The following is a 24,497-nucleotide window of genomic DNA, read 5'->3' as shown; positions in this document are numbered from 1 at the left end:
GCACTGAGTGAGTGCTTACTAGAAGTTCAAGACATCTTCCTATTGCCTCATGACAACAATCTACCAATATGACAGCTATGATCATTGCCAATTTATAGGAAAATATGACCCAGGAGATTACATAACTATAAAGCTAACTAATGGCACTCAAGAGCCTAAGGTCAGTCCCAGAGCCCTGACTGCCAAATTGGAGAACAAAGAATGATTCCCTGCAAGCAGGGGCTTGCCACAGGCTGAACAAAATCACAGTCAGCCCCATACTTATGGACTGGCGTTTCACTACTCTGGACTTCTGATATGTCTTAGGCCTCTACTCCCCCAGACGAGAAGGAAAAGATAGGGTAAGGCAATACTAGTTTTCATAATTCTTTCCCCAAGATGATCTTGTCAAAGGAAACTCAGGGCTGGATTAGAGCAGCAGTGTTCAAAGAACTCCTGAAGATGGCTGAGGTGTGAGGCAGGGGCTCCATCCCCACCTCCTCTTTCACAGCTACCTTTCTCCCACATCTCAGAAAAAAGACATGACAACCCATCCTGGGCATTCACCAACCCAACATGAAAGACCTCTGCAGGGGCACCAAAGGGGACAAACAAGACACTAGGACTGAGTCTGCTGCCTTTAATCCAGGTTCCATGACCCAAAGCACAGCCTGGAATCGACCCAGTCCTGTGGACATTTCTACTAGGGGTGCAGTGAGGACTTTTGGCTCTGAATCTACAGATACCACACAATGATGACAGTTTCTATTAGCACCAGGCCTCTTCAAGGTTTAGACTCCTTCAAAGATGCAGGCTCTGAAGGAGAGGCCAAGGGGAGCACAGGGATGAGCATGAAGGTGCAGCAGGCTGCCGGCAAGACACATACTTCATTATCCCTGTCTGGAAATTTACCAGGATCAGAAGAGTGAAGGTGGTCACGGGCATGTGTACTGACACGTGACATGAATTGAAGAGAAATGAAATCAGACCATTTCTGACAGAAAGTAAGTCTGATTTGACCGTCTGGTTTGACAATGATGCCTACCTTTGTCAACAAGATCATGTGAAGGACACAGAACATTCTGACAAAAATATATTTAAATCAAAAGAGAAGCTAAAAACATTAGTTCAGAGGAAAAGGACAGATGGGGATGTTTCATCCAACATATATTAGAGTTTCTTCTATGGGCTACTCACTGTACATGGCTTAGAGATGTAAATGCAGTAAAACATAATACAGTGAAGATCACCGCTGCTTTAGGGGCGTATACAGACTGCAATCGGGTCAGAGGAATCAAACAAGGGGTTCTGAAATGAATCACAGATTTATTTTCCCAAGGCTCCTGAGTGTATCAATCAGGTTAAACCCAGTGCCACCAAATGCAAATGCTATTCTTTAACAACAGATATAATTAAAAGTCATTTTTATATGTCTGGTAAAGTCTTTTTGGTGTACTTCCCAGAAACTGCAGAAGTGAGAAGTTTCTATAACTGGGTGAGAAATTCTCTTGCAAATCAAAGGATTCCAATTCCTTTCTGCCAACAAAGCTGAAGGAGAACAAGACAGAACTGTAGCTGATTATTAGGAATTATTTTGGATGATAAATCACTTGGAGATTTTTTTTACATAAGAACCAGATGAAATAGAAAGCATTTAGTGATATTACTATAACAAATCTCCTACTATTCCCATGTTATTTGTGTATATGAGCAAAGTTCCTCAGCACTTACATCTATAAAAACAAAGAATTTGATGATGACTAACACCTCATTCCAGTAATGTGTAATATTCTTACATAGAAGCATCTCAGTAAGAGATGTTTTTCTAAAAATTATTTCACTTTTCTGTTCAATAATTATTCATTAAAACTTTAATATGTTTGTGTTGTTTCCATCGACTAAGGGCTAATGATAACAATAATGATACATCAATCCAGAATTTACTTTTAACATTTAGATACTCATAATTGTGAGAAATAAAAATTAAAATTAGTTCCATATTTTCATAGAATGGAAGTATAACAGTGTGATAAATGACTTTTAGAAATATATTACATTGGGGGGAGCCAAGATGGCAGAACAGTATGGAAGTTTTCTGTGTGTCTCGCGTCCACGAAATATAGCCAGACCAACACTAAACCATACTACACACCTAGAAAACTGATCTGAGGATTAACACAACAATCTGCACAACCTGAACCACAGAATTCAGCAGGTATGCGGTGCAGAGAGGTGAACTTGGGGAGAGAGAAGCCACGGAGGGCACAGAACTGCTTTTGCGGGGGGAGAAAGGACAGAGACGGGGGTAACGAGGGGGTGGGGTGGAGAATATGGGAAAAGCACCCCTCCCCAAAAGCAGCTGGAGAGAAAGCGTTAAATTGGAAACAGTCACAGGGACTAAACTAAAAAGGGAGAAAGGAGAAAGGAGAGGGCTTAAATTCCATTAAGACTGTAAACAAGGGGAGCACACAGTCTGCAACTCTGCAGCTCGATACCTGGCAGTGCTCTGGTGGGAAGGGCGAATCCCCAGGAGCAGAGTGAGGTCCAGGAGATTCTTGGGCCACATGGGGAAAAGCGGTTCCACTGCCGGAAGGACATTTGGTATAGAGGCTGTGAGGCCACCTGGGCCCAACAGACCCCCGGAGAATGACCACATTCGCTGGCGCTGGAACAAGATCGTTAAGGGTGAAGCCTGGTGCCAGATGTGTGTTGTGATTTTCCAAAATCCCTGAAACGCTACAGCTACACTATCTCCTGAACTTTTTCTGGGGCACACCGGCACCTGGCCACAGTCTCTTGTCACCAGCAGCAGCATGGTCTCAGGAACTTTCCTGGGTGCAGCCAGCATTTGGCCATTGCTCAGTGAGACCCCCCACAGAGGGGTGGAATGGGTCAAAGCCGCAGTCCCTCAGAAGTAAGGGGCCAGGGAAAACAGCCGTATCTGAGACAAAACTCGGGAGAGAGGTACTACCTAGGGCTTGGTCACGGACAGTGAAAAAGCAGGGAGTGGACGAAAGCTGAAGACAAAGGATGGGTGCGCAATTGCTGATTGGGGAGAACACAGTTCTGATACTAGAGAATGGGTAGCTGGGTGACGCCACTTTCACTGCTCCCACGCATGTGCATACGCACCTATGAGCTCTACGACAATCCACCCCAGTAGGCTGGCAGCGCCATCTAGTGGAGAACGGAGCCGTTACACTAAGCCCTGCCCATCTGGGCCAACCTCACTCTTCAACAACACAAGTCTCACCACCTACTTAATTTATGGAGTATAAAGCGCTTCATAGCCTGACTTCTACGGGAAAATGTAGTAATTTCAGTCATATTTCAATCTGTTAGCAGGTCCATCTATTCAATTTTCTTTCTTTTTTTTCTCTTTTTTGTTTCTTTTCTTTTTCCTGAATACAGAAAGAGTAAAAATTCATTTTTATTTTCAATTTTTATTTAACATATTTTAAATTTTTTCTACTATATTCTTTACTTTTGTGTAAATTTTTTCAAATTCTATTTTACTTCCATCATTTTATTTTAGTCTACTTCAGTGTATTCACTTTTTCAAATATTCAAACAACTTTCTTTTTTTCCTTTTTTATTTTTCATTTCTTTTCTTTTTCTTGAATACAGAAAGAGAAAAAATTCATTTTTATTTTCAAGTTTTATTAAAAATATTTTTCTTTATTTTTTCCTACTATATTCTTTACTTCTGTGTAAATCTTTTCAAATTCTATTTTACTTCCGTCATTTCATTTTAGTCTACTTCAGTGTATTCATTTTTTCAAACTGTCAAAGGATTTCCTTTTTTTCCCCCCTTTTTTCTCTATCAAGCCACTTTCACCACCCAGACCAAAACACACCTAGGATCTAGCATCATTTCTTTGATTTCGTGTGTGTGTATGTGTGTTTTTAATTTTTTAATTTTAATATTTTTTTAATTTTAAGTTTTTCTACCTCATTAATTCCTTTTCTCCCTTCAAAACGATGAAATGAAGGAATTCACCCCAAAAGAAAGAGCAGGAAGAAACGACAGCCAGGGATTTAACCAACACAGATACAAACAAGATGTCTGAACCAGAATTTAGAATCACGATTATAAGAATACTAGCTGGAGTCGAAAATAGATTAGAATTTCTTTCTGCAGAGATAAAAGAAGTAAAAGCTAGTCAGGATGAAATAAAAAATTCTATAACTGGGCTGCAATCATGGATGGATGCCGTGGCGGCAAGGATGGATGAGGCAGAACAGAGAATCAGTGAAATAGAGGACAAACTTATGGAGAATAATGCAACAGAAAAAAAAGAGGGAGCTTAAGGCAAAAGAGCAGAATTTAAGAATTAGAGAAATCAGTAAAAAGGAACAACCTCAGAATCATAGGGGTCCCAGAAGAGGGAGAAAGAGAGAGAGATAGGAGTAGAAAGGTTATGTGAGTAAATCATAGGAGAAAACTTTCCTAACCTGAGGAAAGACACAGACATCAAAATCCAGGAAGCACAGAGGACTCCCATCAGATACAACAAAAATCAACCATCAACAAGGCATAGCCAAATTCACAAAATACTCAGGCAAGGAAAGAATCATGAAAACAGCAAGGGAAAAAATGTCCTTAACCAACAAGGGAAGATAGATCAGATTTGCAGCAGACCTATCCATAGAAATATATTAGGCGCACCTGGATGGTTCAGTCGGTTAAGCGTCTGACTCTTGATTTCAGCTCTGGTCATGATCTCCCAGTTGGTGAGTTTGAGCTCTGTGTCAGGCCCTGGGCTGGCAGCTTGGGGCCTGCTTGGGATTCTCTGTCTCTCTCTCTGTCTCTGTCTCTCTCTCTCCGCCCCTCCCCTGCATACAGGGATGTGGGTACACTTACTCTCTCTCTCCAAAATAAACATTAAAAAATATATATATTACATTAGGATAAAACTCTATGGAGAAAATGACATGGAAATACAAGTTCAAAATGAAAAAGAAATCATGAAATTTCCAACTGTTAAAGAAGAGTTGTTCATACATTTTTAAATTATGGTATATTTATGGTGGATTATCAAATCACTAAGGTATTGAGATTTTATTTGAAACATTAAAAAATGTTTTTAAATGTTTTATTTGTTTTTAAGACAGAGAGAGAGACACAGCATGAGTGGGGATGGGGCGAAAAAGAGGGAGACACAGAATCTGAAGCAGGCTCCAGGCTCTGAGCTGTCAACACAGAGCCCAACGCGGGGCTTGAACTCACGAACTGTGAGATCATGACCTGAGCTGAAGTTGGACGCTTAAACAACTGAGCCACCCAGGCACCCTGGAACATTTTTTTAAAGACAGATAATTTTACTCTAAAATGTCAATATTTACAATACATCAAAAACTACATCCTTGGATAGGATGAAAATTTTTTGGCAAACATAAAAATGTTCAAGGAGTTCATAGTTTTTCAAAATTAATTCCCATGGTATGTAAGCAAAGGAAAAAAATTATGAAAATCACTGGGGTCCTATGGATTCTTCCATATCTAACAGCAAAAATATTCCCTATGGAACCTGATAAGCTGTAAGGGAGACACAGAGAGTGACTGACAGAGAGGTGGAGAAAAGGGCATGGTAGAACACAGCACAAGACAGGGTAACAAAGAGAACCGGGACATGTAGGAAAGGTGACAAGAGAAAGGTCATGGGAATGCTCAGATGGAAGAGATTCTCGGCAGGGCACAGGGCCAGCTGCTTCTAAATGCCAGATAAAAGGAGTACAAAAAGGTTGGTTCCCTCATGACTGAGAAGTTCAACACTGCCCAGGAACAAAAACATGACCCTAAACAAAGGAAGGCCACAAAACAGTTTTTTCAATTTCAGTATTTCTGAAAGAATGTGCAAAAAAAACCATGGCTCATATTTTTATTTCTGAATTTTAACACTTCTACTTTGGCTTCAAGTCACTCAACAGTGGTTTTTATTCCTTTAATTGTTTCAAGGAACTCTTGAACACAGATTACATGCGCACGCACACACACACACACACACACACACACAAGCACACACACATAAGTTTTTATTTTTGTACAAATTCTTTCTTAAGGCAAAAGAACCTCTATAAACCATACCTAGTTAAAATTAAAAAGATGTGGTTTGGCTGCTTTCTCCTAGTACTTAAGAGTAGGCTCTCACATCTTTAAAACAATAAATAAAATAGTATAGAAAAGGAAAAGCTACTAGGAACTGTAATTCTTCCCCACAAGCCAAAATGATAGCATGAAAAACCAAGGTAGGCCAAGCTAACTAATTTCTCTCTCACCTGGCAACTCCCCAGGACCCCATCTGCTCCTGAGAGGAAGCCCTGGTCCCTTCTTTGTTGAGTGGCTCTCATAGAAGAAATACTGCAATGACATCCCATTTGTGTGAGGAAAAGACTGAGTGAGCCGTCAGTCTGGCTTTGGACAGAATATCCCTAACTTCAGCCAGCTGGTAGAGATCTAATTAGGCAAGCACTACATTATCATTCTGTTATGATAAACTTTCCAGTCTCCTTTTGAACACTGAGAAAAAGGATCCAAGGCCAGCTTAAATCTCTTTGATATCACAGAGAAAAGAATTTAGTAGATTCTAATCTAACTTCTAATGACTTAATACAGATACCACCTAGAGCAAACAGCGGGCCAGTGGGGAGCATGGCAGACAGAGAGTGTTCATCAGACCATAAAGTGTTGAAGAATGAAAGAGGATGATGGGTCTGCACAGCAGAGAGCTGCAAAGGCAAAAGAACACCTGGCTGTGGTCCCAGGCAGTAGCTGCCCTAACATAACTGCCATCACCCCAACAACAGCCTCCTACCCACAAATGTAGTCAAAACTACTAAAGGATTACATCAACCTCAAGAAGAAAGGAGGGATCACCAGATTCAAAAGAAAGGAATCTAAAGGGTGCTGTGTGTCTTATAATCTCAGATTATGACATTTCTTCCAATTAAAAATAAATTGGTATAGGAAGGACCTACAATTTTGAACTGCTCTACTACTCTTAGAAGTATGAGGGTCTATAGGTGCCTAGGTGGCTCAGTTGGTTAAGCATTCAACTTGGGCTCAGGTCAGGATCTCATGGTTCATGGGTTTGAGCCCCACATGGGGCTCTGTGCTGACAGCTCAGAGCCTGGAGCCTGCTTCAGATTCTGTGTCTCCCTCTCTGCCCTTCCCAGCTCATACTGTCTGTCTGTCTGTCTGTCTCTCTCTCTCTCTCTCTCTCTCTCTCAAAAATAAATAAGCACTTAAAAAAAAAAAGAAGTATGAAGGTCTTAGGGGTGTCTGGGTGGTTCAGTCAATTGAGCATCAGACTCTTGATTTCAGCTCAGGTCATGATCTCAGGGTTGTAGGACTGAGCCCTGCGCTGGGCTCCACGCTTAGCATGGAGCCTGCTTAGGACTCTCTCTCTCTCCCTCTGCCCTTCTCCCCTGCTCATACTCTAAAATTTAAAAATGTTTTAAATTAAAAGAAAAAAAGTATGGGAGTCTTGTAATGAAAATGTAAGTCTATGCAAGTAAAGAATGATGACAAACAAATAAAAAATGTCTTATGGCTGTGTCATTTGTTTACTTCTTTCAATCATCTGAGTTGAACATATCCTCTGTACCAGGCAGAGCAGGGCACACAGGGAATACTGAGATCCTTTATCACATGTTCCTTTCCCTCTGGGAGCTATGTGGCAACACAGACAAGAAAATCGCTCTAAATACCCCCATATGGTTCACACTATGAAGAAAGCATTCAGATACTATAGCACAAGCTCACCAAAGGCCCACTTAACCCAGCCCAAAGCATCAAGGACATCTTCAGGGAAGAAGGGATAGCTGAAATGAGGCTTGGCAACTGAAGAAATGAGCTGTATAGAAGACAGAAGGGGAACTCCAGGTAAATGCAAAGGCACACCAGGGGCAATGCAAGGGATTTCATATGGCTGAAGCACAGAGATTCAAAAGAAGGAAGTGGGCTGAGAAGTCAGGCACTTCATGGATGATGAAGGGTCCTGTCTATTATCATACTAAGGCATCTGAAATTTAATTCTAAGGCAACTGAGGAGCCGCTGAAAAAAATTTAAGCCAGCAAGTGGCATAATCAGATCCGATTTACAGAAAATCTTTTCACCTAGCAATAGTAGATACATAGGGCTGGAAAGAGATAAGGTCAAAGGCCAATCCAGAGGCTACTGAGTAATCCAAGTGAGAAAATATGAGTCTCGACTGAGGTGGCAGCAATGGGAATGGGTAAAGAGCAGTCAGATCCAAGGGACATCTAAGAGGTAAAAAATAATACAACCTTGATCACCTGGCTGCAATGGTGTGCTGGTAAAAGTTTAACAGCTGCCTTAAAAAAAAAAAAAAAACTGCCCTGATTTGTAGCATTTGCCAACTTCTATGGTGTAAAAACTCCTATTGTGGCTATTTTCAAACTCCCAAGATGGTGTCAATGAACTTGGAACTGGGAAGAGATGTGCACAACCGGCTCCTGCAAGTCAGGGTGAGTCCACTCCAGCACTACTGCTAGCAATGTGAGATTTGGGAAGAGGGGAGAGTCTAGGAAAATTCAAGGCTTCCCTGGCCTGGGGGACCTGTAGATTACAAAATGCAGGGCGTCAGGTGTAGTTACTAAGTTCTGATTGGGACATGCTGAATTAGAGACAGATATAAAGATATCCAGCAGGCAGATGGACACAAGGGATTTGAACACTGCAGAGAAAAATCTGGCTAGACATTATAGTTGAAATGGATACCATAATCATGGAACTGTGTGCAAACCCAGAAGATAAGAGAGTATAATAAAGCACAGAAACCTAGAAATACCAACATTAAAGGGATAAATGGACAAGATGCCTGAGAAAGACCTTAAAGAAAGGGAGGATTTCTCAGGACCAATTCCCCAAATAACTCCCTGACTGATAATCAATACACTGAAGAATTAACTTATTAAAGTTACCAAATTTACCTATATTTAAAACCTATTTCTTTCAATTATTTGTAAGGCAATTGTTCGTTAGAGAGACTTGTTTTCAACAAATTGGCCTGTTTAAATATAAAAGGCCAAAACAGAGTTTTAAGGAGCAAGGCAGCAAATGCCACATAAGAGGTCAAAAGAGCTAACAGAAGCCAAAATGTCCCCAAGCAACCTTACCATATATGCTCCACAGAACTGCATTGGTGGGAAGATCCCAGTGGAAAAGAGAATGCTGAGATAAGCAGAGATAGAGAGGAAAGCTCAGGGAGAGACTACTGATTATTTTTCCTTTTCTTGTATTTCTTTTTTTTTTTTATGAAATTTATTGTCAAATTGGTTTCCATACAACACCCAGTGCTCATCCCAACAGGTGCCCTCCTCAATGCCCATCACCCACTTTCCCCTGCTTTCCACACCCCATCAACCCTTTTCTTGTATTTCTTGTGTGACTCAAGTAGGTTTACATGTTGAATGGAAAGATCCAGCTTTTAAGAAGAAACTGAAGGATTAAACAGAAGGGTCTGAGTAATCAATACCCTGATGTTCCAGAAGAGGAAGGGGCAATGAGATTTACAGTAAAGGTGAAGGGGGAAGATACACTTCCTCCCAACTCATTTCTGAGCAATCCTTCTGTTAGGTCAGAAAATCTCATTTCGTTTTACCATGACAATCAAGGTATATGTCATCTATTTAGAGGCTCTTTTGAAATTCTATTTGCATCTAGTTAGAAAATATCTTGAATGATGTTGGTCTATACTTTGAAATCACAGGAAACAGGACCCAAACCTGAAAGTATGCCAACCTTGCATTCATTAAGCACAAAAACTTGTTTTAGATTCTCATTGTTCCAAATCGTCATCCCCACTGTCACTTTTCTTCCCTTGTAATATCCTACCCCCCAATGGCTTCCCACTTTACCAGGCCAAGAGAAAAATGTTCTGTTTTGCTTTTACCCAATATATTCAAAACTTATTTCACAGGTATTTGACGCCTAGAATCATTATTCTTACACTTGGAAACATTGTTTTGTAAATGTACCAAATTCTTTCAGATCAAGTCAGTGGCCTGCTTAAGTAAAGATCACCAATATTACTTCAGCATTATGCCATGTCAAAATTGTCATCTAAACATTATGGAAAAGTTATCAGTTCTTATAAATGAAGTCTCTGTCTTAACATATGTTTGATTATTTTCTAGTCAATTTCAGATTTTCTCTAAATTAGAGCTTAGCTTAGTGATTCACGGATTGAATCACATAGAACTCTAGCATTGTAAAATAATATCCTGGTCACTACATTGTCATTTAACAAATTTCTCCTGCTACTCTTTTACAGGAAACCAACTGAGAAGTTTCATGTTCACTATAATGTATAACTTATATCTGTCCTTTTGTAGCCAAGGGCCAGGGAACAGTGAGATAAGCTAGGGGCTGAAAAAGAGAGAAAACCTCCTAACAGAAATTCCACACATACCTGGGACAAACCACAAAGATTGCAGAATAAGCTGGTTAGTAGATGTTTGGCAAAAAGAACACATCTACCTTAGTATACAGGATCAATTCAGTTCTCAAATGGCACAACAGAGATATTACTGCTTATATTTAAGGATTATATTTTGCTTTCTTTAACTAAAAAAAACAAATACTTCTGATCTTTAGAGTTTTATGTAAATATTAATTCCTAAAGGAAAATGTCTGACTCTAGTGTAAAAACTGCTACCATAGAAGGTACACAGAAATAATTCAGCAAACTGGCAAAATGAGGATAGTTGCTTCAAACAGGAAATTCTAAAAACGTAACTTACTACAAAAGAAAGAAACCCCAGAGAACACCATCAAACAACACACTTTGGGGATTACTAAAGGGGATTCTATTTTTACCTTGAGAATCACATCCAGTAGAAAATCAAGACTTAGGTTACCAACATGAGCCTTTTTTCCCCCTAAGAAACACAAATAAATTAGTAACCTACCGTCTGTCTGAGATTTACTGAGGAATATTGTGCTGGCCCGAGGATGGTCTGAAGGATTGAATTCCATGTTCAAATCTTTAAAGAAAAAAAAAGAAAATACATCAATATTCATTTGATAACTAAAGGAAGTCAAGATTAATTTTCAGTTTTTTTTAACCTTAAATTGCTAATACATTCAAGGATGTATTTTAAAAAACCTAGTTACGGGGCGCCTGGGTGGCGCAGTCGGTTAAGCGTCCGACTTCAGCCAGGTCACGATCTTGCGGTCCGTGAGTTCGAGCCCCGCATCAGGCTCTGGGCTGATGGCTCAGAGCCTGGAGCCTGTTTCCGATTCTGTGTCTCCCTCTCTCTCTGCCCCTCCCCCGTTCATGCTCTGTCTCTCTCTGTCCCAAAAATAAATAAACGTTGAAAAAAAAATTTAAAAAAATAAATAAAAAAATAAAAAACCTAGTTATTGTGTTGATAGATCCTTCTAGGTTCAATTGAGAACACTGCTATTTAGAAATCTGAGAAAGTCACACACAAAAATTAGACACTTGCTGGGAGATCTGTTGGCCTAAAACTCCATTTTCTTTTTAAAAGTCTGCTCTGTGCCCAGGATACTACAGAACAGCAAGAAAGAGTTATACCACTGAAGGAGAATTATGTGCTACAATGGACTCACCTAAAATCTGCAGTTATGTGAGTGGTATTTCCTTATTACAGGTGATTGAAATAGAATGATCTAAGCCAAATCAGCATCCACAAACTCTGCTTAATTAACAGTTCTTTTCTAAAAAGGCAAAACTTATCCTTCAGAGTAGAGGCCTCACAAAGAAAAAAAATCTATATTTCCAGCTTCTCTGATTTTTTAATTCAAGAATATCCTGGAAGACAATCCCTAGAGATCAGGATTCTATGCTATAATGGTCACAAAGCCTAGAAATTGCTAAGAATGGAGACATTCACAGATTGTGAGAGAGGGCTGCCAATAACAGGGCATTTGTTCTAGTAAATAATAGTGTGCCTAGATGGTGGAATGCTACGCCACCATAAAAAAATCATGCGAACTACATTCATCATGGGGAGCACAGTATAATGTATAGAATTGTCAAATCACTACGTTGTACACCTGAAACTATATTTTGTATGCCAATATACTTCAACAAATAAAGACTATTTCATAATTTAAAAAAAACATGAAATATTCAACATGAATATTTTATTAATGTTGAAAGAGCAATACCATATGCCATTAGGTGAAGAAAGCAGCATGATATCATCTGGAGGGAGGATATGCATAGGTATAGAATACATTTTAAAAGAATATATACTAACATTTGGTTACCTTTGAATAATGCAACTGAGCCCTTTTTTTTCTTTTCTTTTCTTTTTCTTTCTTTCTTTCTTCTTCTTTTTTTTTTTTTTTGCTTTTCCATGTTTTCTAAGCTTCCCTTGAGCATATTTTTATTTGTTTTTTTTTAAGTTTTGTAATTTCAAACACTTACGTTTTAAAACAACTTGTGAAAAATGATTTCAAGCCTTCATTATCTTCTAGGTGCCTGGCCTATTATTTCTACAGCCCATGCTGGTGTTCCCATGAGATGCCCTGAGGCTCTCTTGGCTGTGGCTGTCACACCCCTTTCCCACAGGTCAGAGAGGACTGGCACACAGACACCAAGATGAGTGTCCCCACCGGCACGGCCACGTGCTGTAAGGAACTCATGACAAAAGACTATGGGCTGTGAGAGACCCCTGAGTGGAGGTGCCTTCGTCCTGCCAGCAGCCACCATGTGTGTACACTAACACCTCCTGGTCTAAACAGAACAGGGCCACAGGCGGCAGGGGATGGTAGCAACTGCTTGTTCTTCCTGGCAGAACCCAAACAGCAGGAATCATGTTTTACACTGTCCCTACCAAGCATGATAACAGCAAAAGGCTACTGTAGGTTTCTTTCACGGCCAAGTCATAATTGTAGGTCTGAACATAACACTCACTCATGTCAGAGATGGTTTCCTGTGTGAGTGACAGGCCAGGTATCATCTCTACCCAGTTCAATGACACAGAGCAAGTCATAAGGAGTTCAGAGGAGTCTTCAAGATCAGAGTTTGACATGATACTCACAGATAAGGCAAGTGAGGCTGAGAGAGGTTAAGTGAACCAAAACTCTGGTCTCCAGCTGAAATGAAGAGTCCAGGGTTTTTCCCACTACCCCTTCTAGGCCTGATCTTGCCTCAGGTCCTGACCGCCCTAGAAGGACTAGAGTATGAAATAGGAAGCAGGCAAAAGACAACACAGAGGAAAATCCAGAAGCCCTTAAAGCTGGGTTCACATAATCTTTCTCAAGTTCTCCCTGGAATTTAAATTTTAGGATCTAGATCCTAGATGAAATAACCAGGAAATCTCTACACAAAGAAATATCAAGGAAATCTCTTCTTCTAGATGCAAGAGTACATGCAGCACTGCTGAGGACATCAGAGATCATCAGCTAATTGTCATCTGAAAGCATGCCCAGATGTTGATACATTAGAGCACAACACTTTCACAAGCTGCCAGGACATTACTCAGAAAAAAGCATTTAACAACATGCTGGTTTGCATTTTCTCCAATCCTAACCCAGATTCATATTTCCTAACCACAGAAAGGAAAGTGCTAAAACTTTTCCCACGTACAGGCCGACAGGCTAACTTTGCACAGAACAAGTCTAAAAGCCAGATCTCTCAGAGCAACTTAATGTGAAGGTGGGCCAACCACAGAACCCAGTTTATCTGTCACTGATTTAAATATGCACAACGGCAGAAGACAAAGAAAGGTACAAGGAACTGCAGCCATATCCTACACACAGGTTTAAAAGAGCAACCCCAGATCCTGAAGAGAAATATGGCAACTACAATATGTGCTTTGGCAAGAGAACTCCAACTTTTCAGGGAACAAAAAATGGGAAAAGGCAGCATTCTCACAAGCCAAGCAAAATAAACCGGCCATATCACCCAAACTTATACTCTGAAGTCAAACATGACAAAACTACTACTTTAGACATAGAGAAAAAAATCCCCATACTGCAGACAATCAGGAAAAGTGATACTCCAAATGTTAACAAGTTGAACACACATGGAAGAGTGTAGTCATCTCAGTTCAGCTCAGTGATGTTTCTGAATGGCAAGAATCAAAAGGAAGAAATTCATGAAATGTTAAGCTTAAAATCAGAAATTATAGATGAAATAAACTTCACTGCTAAAGAATGCTAACCATTCTGCTAAAGTCCTAACTGACAGTATACTGCCTATCTTAAAGTCATAGTTTAAACACTAATTGTTCCAATAATCCTCCTTCAATCCACCACCATATCAAGTACTCCTCACCCTCCACAAATCCTCTCCTGGAAACTCACACAACCCTAGCCTTGCCCTCAAAATCACCTTCCCAGAGCACTCAAGGCTTTGATTTTTCCCACCTGGCCCATCAAACTCCTGAAGTACCTAATGTGCTAACTTATCCAGAAGAAGTAATAACTTACAAAATTAAATATCTACTTGACAGGGTGCCATTTAAATATAATTTTAGTGGAGACCACACTATTCTTACTAAAAAGAGTAAATCCCCACTGCAGTACTTCCATCTCCAAGAAAAGACCCACAGAGATAAGCTGGCTAGTGACACCACATAGGAGCCAACAGCTCTGCGATGTCAGCAGTTGGGCAATCTCTGGAAGGGGCATAGAGAAGGCTGAGATGCAGTTTATCCAACAAGAATTTACAATTTAGTCAGTGAGACAAGATGAAGTACATGACCCCATCAAAGTACAGGACCAGCAATAAATAATGAAGAATGAAATCTCTAACCAAATCCTATGAGACAAAGAATAGTGTGCTTAAAATTGCTTAAGGAAAGCACTGCATCTGTTACACCGCGCTTTTCCCCTCCTGGCAAGTCCATTCAATTCAATTAAGTTAAACTGAACAAACACTCATTGAGTCTATACTATATGCCAGGTACTGTGCTCAGTCCTGTGATAACAAAAGATGACTTTGGGTTGGTAAACATGTCTGTGTCTTTCTTTACCTTTCCTATTATCTACATGAACTATTTCCTAGACATGAGAATGCATTCTTGATTTTCAAAGTAATGGTGGTGAGACAAAATATGTGTTTAGATGATTTTAAAATGTTATTTCTATCACATATTTGCCTTAATAATTACATTATGATGGGTCAAATTAGCATTTTATTAGATACCATGAGTATGAATACTGTGGATGTTTGTCAAGGCAAGTCCAACCTGCCAAGTTTTTCATTCATTCATTCAACAATCAACGAGCATCTTCTAAGTGCCAGGTACTGTTGAGTTCCACATACTGAGGATACAGAAGTGAACAAAACAGATCAAGTTCCTGCTCTAACAGAGCATCCTTCTAATTCTAAGGTGTGAAATTCTAGCAGAGAAAACAAAAGAATAAAAAACCAATCAAGAACACTCTATGAATTCTACAACCCACATTAAGAATGCTGAAAATCAACTGTACTGGAGTTTTCAGAATCATTCACTCCCCAAAGAGAAGCTCAAATGGTGGAGTAGAAATAGCACCCTACATAATGTAAAAGATCTAGATTTGAATACATCTCTGCTAACTCCATGCCCTTAGGCAAATTGCCATACTATTCTGGGTTTCATTTTCCCCATCTATAAGATGGACAAATAACCTAACTTAGAGGACTCCTGTGAATATTAGAATTTTTTCATATAAAGCAAAAAACAGGATATCTGACACACAATAGGTGCCCCATAAAGAATGGCTATTAAAATTTTAAGGTATTAAAAAAACATTACTCCACAGCATCTAGCTCAGTGCTAAAGACAAAAAACGCTCAAAATATGCATGCTAAAAAAGACAATAAAGATAATGCTAAACCATCATTATACAATATCTGTTTTCTAAGGACTCCCGGTTGGAAACTGATGTTTAAAACTTCAGTGTTTCATACTCCTGATACAGGTTCTCCTACCTCTTAAAAAAAAAAAGGACAAGGTGATCCATAATGACAAGATGAACTAGCCTCTGAGGCAGTGATACTTCAGAGAGAAAAGGCAGTTTTAAGAAATGTTATGGGATTCCTAGCACTGACTTCAACCTAAATCTTGGGAAGCAGAATTTTAAACTACTGACTGCTTCTTTATCATGATGATATTTATTAATTCACAGTCAAATTAAAATATTAGTGGAACAGACATTCTAATACTCTACTGCCTGACTTTCAGGTGATAACAGAGATGTTCGATCACACCGCTCTCAGCCCATTTCAGCTGAGTACAGGTGATGATGGAATCCCTTTATTCAAAACTGAAAAAAATCAAAGGGTGTGCTTGCCAACCAGTTTAATTCAGCAGTATTTTCCTATGCCAGGTAACCTAATTTTCTTGTTCTTTCCACAGATGTCGCAATATCAAAGGTCTACAATTACTCATCTTGGCTTTTAAACCAACACCAGCATTATAAAAGACTCATGTAATAAAATAATTCCCAGGATAAGCAGGAGTCATCATCTATCATTCCTGGCCTAGAATGCTAGGAAAACCAAAAAAGGAAAACAAGAAAGTGCAGCAAGGCCTAAAATGTACTGGGTCTAATATGGATGGAAGAGGAGGCACCAAAGACCACATGCACAAAACAGAAACTTTCCACCTTCTACCTCTTTTTTCTGCACTGCCAGCCTCAGGTGATCATCGTTTCCTGTCTTTAGACAAATATTTGACATGATCAAAATCTCAAACTTTTAATTTCAGTTTTAGGTAGATATATTTCTAAATCTGGCTATGATCTTCAAGGCAACGATGAAATCAACAAATAGACTGTTAATTTTAAATTAGGTTCGTTTACTTTTTAAAAAATTACTATTGTCCCACTGCTTAAAAATCAGTGATTATTTCCATTTATTAGTGCAATGAGCCCAAAATCAAATGCTTGACCCCCACGCCCCGACTGGTTTGCTCCATCAGTTGCTACCAGGCAAGCCCAATGCCAACAGCCCACATCACATTCCCATTTATAATAACCACTGTTGCTGTGGCCGCAAACTGCTGGTTCCAAAATTCCAGTTAACTCTAAAGCCATCTTTTCTACTCCCGCTGATTTTGAGTTTATTCCTGCAACTATTTTAACACTCTTAGATTTGGTTATTTTCTGTTTTTACTCTCTACTTTTAGCTGCCTGCACCCCTGAGGGTGGACCATGTATGCGGCTTTGTGAGCACATATCTCTGGGTCCACATACCTATGTGGTGAATTTCCAGGTCTGAGTCTGTGCCTGCATGTTTGTGTCTCTGTGTGCATCTCTCTGCACACATCTGACTCTCATTTGTGTGCTCTCTTTCTCTCCATCAACCTACCTATCTGCGTCTCTACCTCTTTCCAACCTGTCTCTCAGTATCTCCTTCACTCACTCTTTTCCTCCTCTTACTCTCCCTCCCTATTCCCGTCCCCCCCCCCAAGTCTCTCCACTGTCTCTTTCTAATACTCTATCTTAAAATGAACCAAAGGAGATAAAGATCTTTTTTTTTTAATGTTTGTTTATTTTTGAGAGATAGAGAGGCACAGAGAGTGAGCCTGGGAGGGGCAGACAGAGATGGAGACACAGAATCTGAAGCAGGCTCCAGGCTCTGAGCTGTCAGCACAGAGCCCGACGCGGGGCCCAAACCCACGAACCACGAGATTGTGACCTGAGCTAAAGTCAGACACTTAACCCACTGAGCCACCGAAGTGCCCCTTAAAGATCTTAACATTGAAACTAAAGACAGATTATTCTGCCAATACAGCAGAAAAACTAAAAGCTCTCACACTACAAGCACTTAAGAATGTGAAATAAAATATAAGACATCCTTTTAAAGGCCTACAAGAGAGTATGCCAAGAAAATGAGGGACATGACCTGAGGCCTAACGAGAAACAGAACTGAGGTCTTCCAGCATGGATGGGCCATCCAGCAATGTGAGCTGGGTCTTAGGTCTCACCTATTATCCTGGCATAATTACTAATCTAACCTCATTTATTTAAAAGTGCTTTGGGGGGCGCCTGGGTGGCTCAGTAAGTTGAACGTCCGGCTTAGGCTCAGGTCATCATCTCACGGCTTGTGAGTTTGAGCACTGCATTGGGCTCTGTGCTGACAACTCGGAGCCTGAAGCCTGCTTTGGATTCTGTGCCTCCCTCTCTCTATGCCCCAACCCACTCGCATTCTGTCTCTGTCTCTCTCAAAAATAAATAAACATTAAAAAAAATTTTTTTTAATACATAAAAAAAAAAAGTGCATTGGTTTAGGGGCACCTGGTGGCTCAGTCGGTTAAGTGTCTGACTCTTGATTTTGGCTTCAGATCATGATCCCACAATTTTGTGAAATCGAGCACCGCATGGGGCTCTGCACTGTCAGTGCAGAGCCTGCCTGGGATTCTCCCTCTCCCTCTCTCCCTGCCCCTCCCCTGCTCATGCACTCTCTCTCTCAAAATAAATTAAAAAAACTAAAAAAGAAAGTGCTTTGGTTTAGAAACTTTATTTTAATGTCCTACAGGATAGGATATAAGCCCTTAGAGTGGACAGAAGTTAGAAGTGATGGTTTTACATATATGGGCTACAATCTCAACAAATCTAAATTGGAAAAAAACAATGTCATGAACCCAGAGGTAAAAGGAGGCTGGACTGAGACAGGGAGAGAGGAAAAGGCTCCTAATCACCTACTAACTGGTAAACATTGGTGTGTCCATATCTCTCATGTGGTTTTGGAATTCTGCTCTATTCTACACACATAGTTCAGGAATCCCTAGATACATTTATACAAAATTGGTCGCATGTCAGATATCCCCGGCTACCTGACAGAATTAATTGTAAACCACTTGAAAAATCCTGCCTCCCAGAGCTCCACCAGCTTATCCTTTCTAAAGACAGTCTCACCATTCCAAATGGCAAGACACAGGAGGAAATAATCCATTACAAGCAAGAGTCAGAGGACACAATACATAGCAAGATTAGGCTTCCAAGAACTTGGGATAATAAAACAACTGTATAGAGACCATTAAATAAATATGTGCTACCTAAACACATAAAGGAAAACATAAGGCAAAGAGAGCATTTTGGAAAAAACCCATGTCCATATATATGTTCATATACACATACACATGTATGTATACATATACATGTAAACACACATATATTCCAGAAATTAAAAACACAGTCATTAAAATCTAAAACTGAATAGATGAGTTAAATTACAGATTAGACACACCTGAACACAGAATTGGTGGCCTGAAAAACATATCTAAGAAAATCACTTAGAACAAAGCACAGAGAGATAAAGAGTTAATAATGTATAAAATGAAAAAGTCCAACTAATAGTGGTTCTGTACTCCATAACCATTCAGGATAAACAAGACTCTTAGCAAATCTCTTTAACCTGATAAAAGACTTAGCAAATCTCTTTAACCTAAACCTTAATAAAGGCTGTTAGCCCAAAACCTAAAGCAATCCTCATACTTAATGGTGAAACATTAGGTGCATTCTCCTGAGGTCAGGAATGAGGCTGGGATCCAGTTACCTTCGGTGCAACATTAAGAGATGGGACAAGAGGGGTGCCTGGGTGGTGCAGTCGGTTAAGCGTCCGACTTCAGCCAGGTCACGATCTCACGGTCCGTGAGTTCGAGCCCCGCATCAGGCTCTGGGCTGATGGCTCAGAGCCTGGAGCCTGTTTCCGATTCTGTGTCTCCCTCTCTCTCTGCCCCTCCCCCGTTCATGCTCTGTCTCTCTCTGTCCCCCCCCAAAAAAATAAATAAACGTTGAAAAAAATTAAAAAAAAAAAAAAAGAGATGGGACAAGAAAAAAAATAATAAAAGGAGAATTTATTGGATTGGAAAGAAATGTAACTGTTGTTATTTGTATATAATCCTATACTTAGAAAATACAAGGGGCTTTACAAATCTATTGGCATTATATACAAATTAAGATATAGAAATTACTATCATTCATTTACCTTAGCAATAGTGCTCAGCTAAAGGAGCAGCACTATCTCCCTTACCCCAGGGGTGTTTAGAAGTGTATGGGGACAGTTTTGGCTGTTATGATACTAAGCAGCTGCTACTTATCTGTTACCATAGTCCCACACAATGAGTAACTGTGCCTCACAATGCCAATGGGGCATTCACGGAGAAACACTGTGGCCTAGAGCAATAAACAACTAACAAATGTAATAATGATAATATTAAAAAGGCTCAATTTACTAAGCTACAAAAAACTATCCTTAAATTTAACAAGACTGTAAGATCTTATACAGAAAATTATAGTATTTTATAAAAAGAGCTAAAATAAATGTCTATGTATAGATATTCTGCACGCACGCACACACACACACAACTCATACACACATACAATTATTAACATACACACACATCCTTATTCAGCATCATACCTACCCCATGTCAGACCCCTTGCTACTTGGTGAGCTGGGGATATAGCACTGAACATCAGACAAGGTCCCTCCACACAGAATTACCAATCCAAGTGTTTGAAAGTTTAAAGATTATCACCCTGTCTACTCACAGTTCATATTACAAACTATCTCTTCTACTTTAAAACTGAAAATTCAGGCAGTGGCTTTTCCATTGTTTCACATTGCTTCACATTGCTCTCCTTTGAGCATTTTGCTGATTACTATTACATCCACTAGAGGTCAGGCAAGGAAGAACATAAAAAAGGTTATGAAAGTCATTTGGGTGGGGGGGGGGGGGACAACAAGAACAGTGCTACTGCCTACTCCCATATTAGATTTAGTGGAAGCACAGATACAAGCTGACACATTCAAAAATATTTTGTTATACCCACAGTACTGGGACACACAACAAAACTGTTATTTGCATATAATCATCCACTTAGAAAACAGGACTAGCTCTCACTGGCTTATATGCTCAGTCATCATTCCTCTGTATAACTGGTCAGCCCTATACAACTGGCTGACCTGATTTCCCACTTATCTTTGACTTATACCCTTATACTTTGCCACCCCACCCCCCACCCCCTCAGCTAATATCCTTGGTTTTTCATGGGCTTGACCAGACCATCCCCTCTGCCAAGAACAACCCTCTCTAGGTCAGCGCATTGCTGCTCCCACCTCAAGTCCAAGGCTTGTAGTCCCTGGAAGATTTCCTGATTCATCTAGGTTCACTCACTTGTCCTTCTCAACTCCAACCAAGCTTGGTGCATGTTGTGTTCTAGAAATTTCCTTCTACCTCCACAACCAGTGGTTTGACTGTCCAATCCCCCAAATGCATACTGACTGCATAAAGGTCAGGGAATGTATTCAGATACCTTCTATACACCACCACAGTACTGAACCAAACACACATATTAACACAAAGATACTCCAGTAGGGTCCACCCTATCAAGGAGCTTCTATCTTCTGACACATATACACACAAATAATCATACACACAAATAATATACACAAATATAAAATATACACACAAATAATATTTCCTCAAATAATCCTTAAGAGATTCAGAATGCAGAAAGGATCACATGAGGGAGGTGCTCCAAGCTTTACAGGTAGAACAGAGATGATTTCCTAGAACAGATGAGATTTCAGTGAACCTGACAGATTTTTATTTGAAGAAAGGTGCTCAGAGTGGGACAGCATTTCAGCCAGAACGAAGAGGATGGGCCAAGGCACATGGTGGACAAAAACTTATTAGGGGATATCCAGGAGACATACAAGCAAGCCTGGAGAGTTCAGAAAGAAAAGCAAGAAAAGTGGATTCAGGCCAAGCTGCAGAACACCATGAATGCCAGAACAAGAAGCTGCATTTTTCCTGTGAACAAAGTGGGACAAGCCACTGATGATGTTCAAAAATACAAATCTGGCTGCTGGTGTCTCTGTTTAGAAAGATATCCACTGGAAAAAAATTTGAAAGTGAAGGGACAAGTTTAAACTTAAAAAAAAAAAAAAACAACAACAGAAAAATCATGCATCAGATAAATTAATTGAACAATGCTTAATTTGTCCTGGCATCAGATTATTAACCACATATTACAGTGTTTAAAGTACAGCAGAAAACAAGATTAAAAAATGTGCAATGGAAAGCTAAAAGACTGAATTCTGGTTTCTGCTTAGCCAATTAGTCATGTTACTTCTTTGAGTCTCAATAAAATAAGGACAATGGTAACTGAGAGCTTCATTGGGTCCTGTGATGATCAGAGACAGTGCAGGTTAAAGCCTTGTGGGATTCACGGGCCCCACATAAGGCCTGAGTGGAATCAGTACCACTTTAGGATAGGGACCATGTCTACAAAGTCCAAATACTCAATAAATAACAGAAAATGGAAATGACATAAAAGAATGATCAAATGAAGGAGCTCTTCTCAATAACTAAAGGAAAGAAAAAAGAAAAATTGGCAAGGATCAACCATTAACACAAATGTAGATTAATTCAAAGAGAAAGAATCTCCTAGCAACCAGCCTCTCCTGAGAGGCATGAATTAGCACTACCATTGAAATAGGAAAACACCACTTGGATCACTGATATTTTAATACCAGGCAAATAACTAGGTCTTTTGTGTATGGGTAATATTGAAGAAATCTGCTACTGTAGACAACTAAAAAGTGTCCAAAAATGACACTCTGAAAGCCAGGAAAAGAGACATTTAACTCCCTTGTCATTACTTAATTCAATAATCAACAATTATTTATTGAGAATCAATTTGATGTAGGCATTATGTGCAAGAAATATGTCAGTGAAAGACCCTGTGGCCCTCTAGAGTATAAAGGCTGGAAGAAAGGCTAGCATGAAGCAGACAAATCAGTTGTGTTTTACTAGGGACAAGTGCTATCGGAGAACCAAGGAGAGAGCTGAGGCTTCCAGAAAGAATAGGTGGGTCAGCCACCCTAAAGGGGAGAAGAGTAAGGGTATTTAATGCAGACGAAACCAGTGTATCAAAGACAAAAAGTTAAAAAAAAAAAAAAAAGGGCATACCAGGCCTTTAAGACACACTTGAAATATGTCATAGTATAAGGAGGAAGTGATGAGAAAGAGTTCTTGAGAAGTTAGGATTTTATTGCAAGGACACCAGGGAACTACTGAAGGAGTGATGAGACATGATCAAATACACACTTAATAAAAATCACCAGGGATGCACAGTAGGAAAAAACAAACGAAAGGAAGACAAGACTGGAAGATAGGATATTGGGAAGGAGGCTGTGGCCATAATCCAGGTGGGAAGGAAGGTGGTTAAGGGAAATGGATGGTCTGAAGATATTATAGAGGGACAATGCACTTGATAATGGGGCCAACCACAGAGGTTAGGCACAGAGGATGGAGGAAGCACGGGAAGACTCACAGGATGGGTGTGCTGCTGGGTTTAACCTACCTGTGGGAAATTAATCCAGTTAAACCCCAAACACTTACAGCTGTGCTAAATGCCTTTAATTGCTCATGTTCCCCATTTCCTGGAACCATTTTCTCCACTCTAAACAAGCTAACCGGGGGCGCCTGGGTGGCTCAGTCAGTTAAGCGTCCGACTTTAGCTCAGGTCACGATCTCGAGGTCCGTGAGTTCGAGCCCTGCGTCGGGCTCTGGACTGATGGCTCAGAGCCTGGAGCCTGCTTCCGATTCTGTGTCTCCCTCTCTCTCTGCCCCTCCCCCGTTCATGCTCTGTCTCTGTCTCAAAAATAAATAAACATTAAAAAAAAAATTTTAAACAAGCTAACCTGTTACCATCCAGCATAATGGAGGCAAACCCAGTATGGGCAGCAGTTTCCTGATCCTTCTCTGCCTAAGGTTTACTCTGAAAGCTTCAATGATAACTACTGTGTAACTCTTGACCTTCCATGATGTAGTTTCTTTGTCCATGATCAGAGAGGAGGTCAACAGCATGAATTTATTTCCCAAATCAGGCTTACAACTGCATATTTTAAAGCAAATGATGGTAGAAATTTTAAGCTGTGCAAGTGTTTATCATTTGCTTCCATGCACAAATTCCCTTTGAAGGATTATTTTTTCTACCTTTTCTCTCCAAGGATGCACTCCCAAATTTAATCAGTTTTTTAACTATTTTAATAAATCTTTTTAAAAGTTCTGTTTGACATGTACTTCCCAAGGTCTTGTAATGATGTCATTTGTTTCAAATTGTAATCAGTATCATTGATTCTGCTTCCTTTCTAAACTTGGTGTTGCTGGGGTTTCATTATTCATTACCCTCCACTAGCTCATGAATCCTATCACCAATCATTGGTTTGGTTCTTCCAAAAATCATTGGTTCTTCCTTCGGCAGGAGTCTGTAATGCAGGGGGTGCCTGGTGGGCTCAGTCACTTAAGTGTCCAACTCTTGATATCGGCTCATGTCATGATCTAATAGTTGTGGGGCGGAGCCCTATGTTGGGCTCCCTACTGAGCATGAAGTCTGCTTGGGATTCTCCCTCCCTCCTTCTCTCTCTCTCTCTCTCTCTCTCTCTCCCTCTTCCCACCTTCCCACTCACACACATTCTTTCTCTCTCAAAAATAAACAAATAGCATGGAAGTTTTTTGTGTGTCTCACATCCATGAAACAAGCCAGACCAACACTAAACCATAGAAAACTAAA

General features: G+C 40.0%; 1 protein-coding gene across 6 annotated transcripts in view; it reads right to left on the bottom strand.

The window, feature by feature from the left end:
• The window catches only part of CCNY (cyclin Y), a 315,939-nt gene that overhangs the window by 68,648 nt on the left and 222,794 nt on the right, over nt 1-24,497 (bottom strand). For all 6 annotated transcript variants that reach the window (XM_043563710.1, XM_043563711.1, XM_043563712.1 and 3 more), the window contains one exon: nt 10,916-10,990. In XM_043563710.1, the coding sequence (XP_043419645.1) occupies nt 10,916-10,982 (67 nt within the window). In that variant the 5' untranslated portion in view covers nt 10,983-10,990. The remainder of the gene's footprint in view (nt 1-10,915; nt 10,991-24,497) is intronic.

Source organism: Prionailurus bengalensis, chromosome B4 (assembly GCF_016509475.1).
Source record: "Prionailurus bengalensis isolate Pbe53 chromosome B4, Fcat_Pben_1.1_paternal_pri, whole genome shotgun sequence".
In the NCBI taxonomy this organism is placed as follows: domain Eukaryota; kingdom Metazoa; phylum Chordata; class Mammalia; order Carnivora; family Felidae; genus Prionailurus; species Prionailurus bengalensis.
Note: the sequence above shows the minus strand (reverse complement) of the source record. Positions and strands in the feature narration are given on the sequence as shown.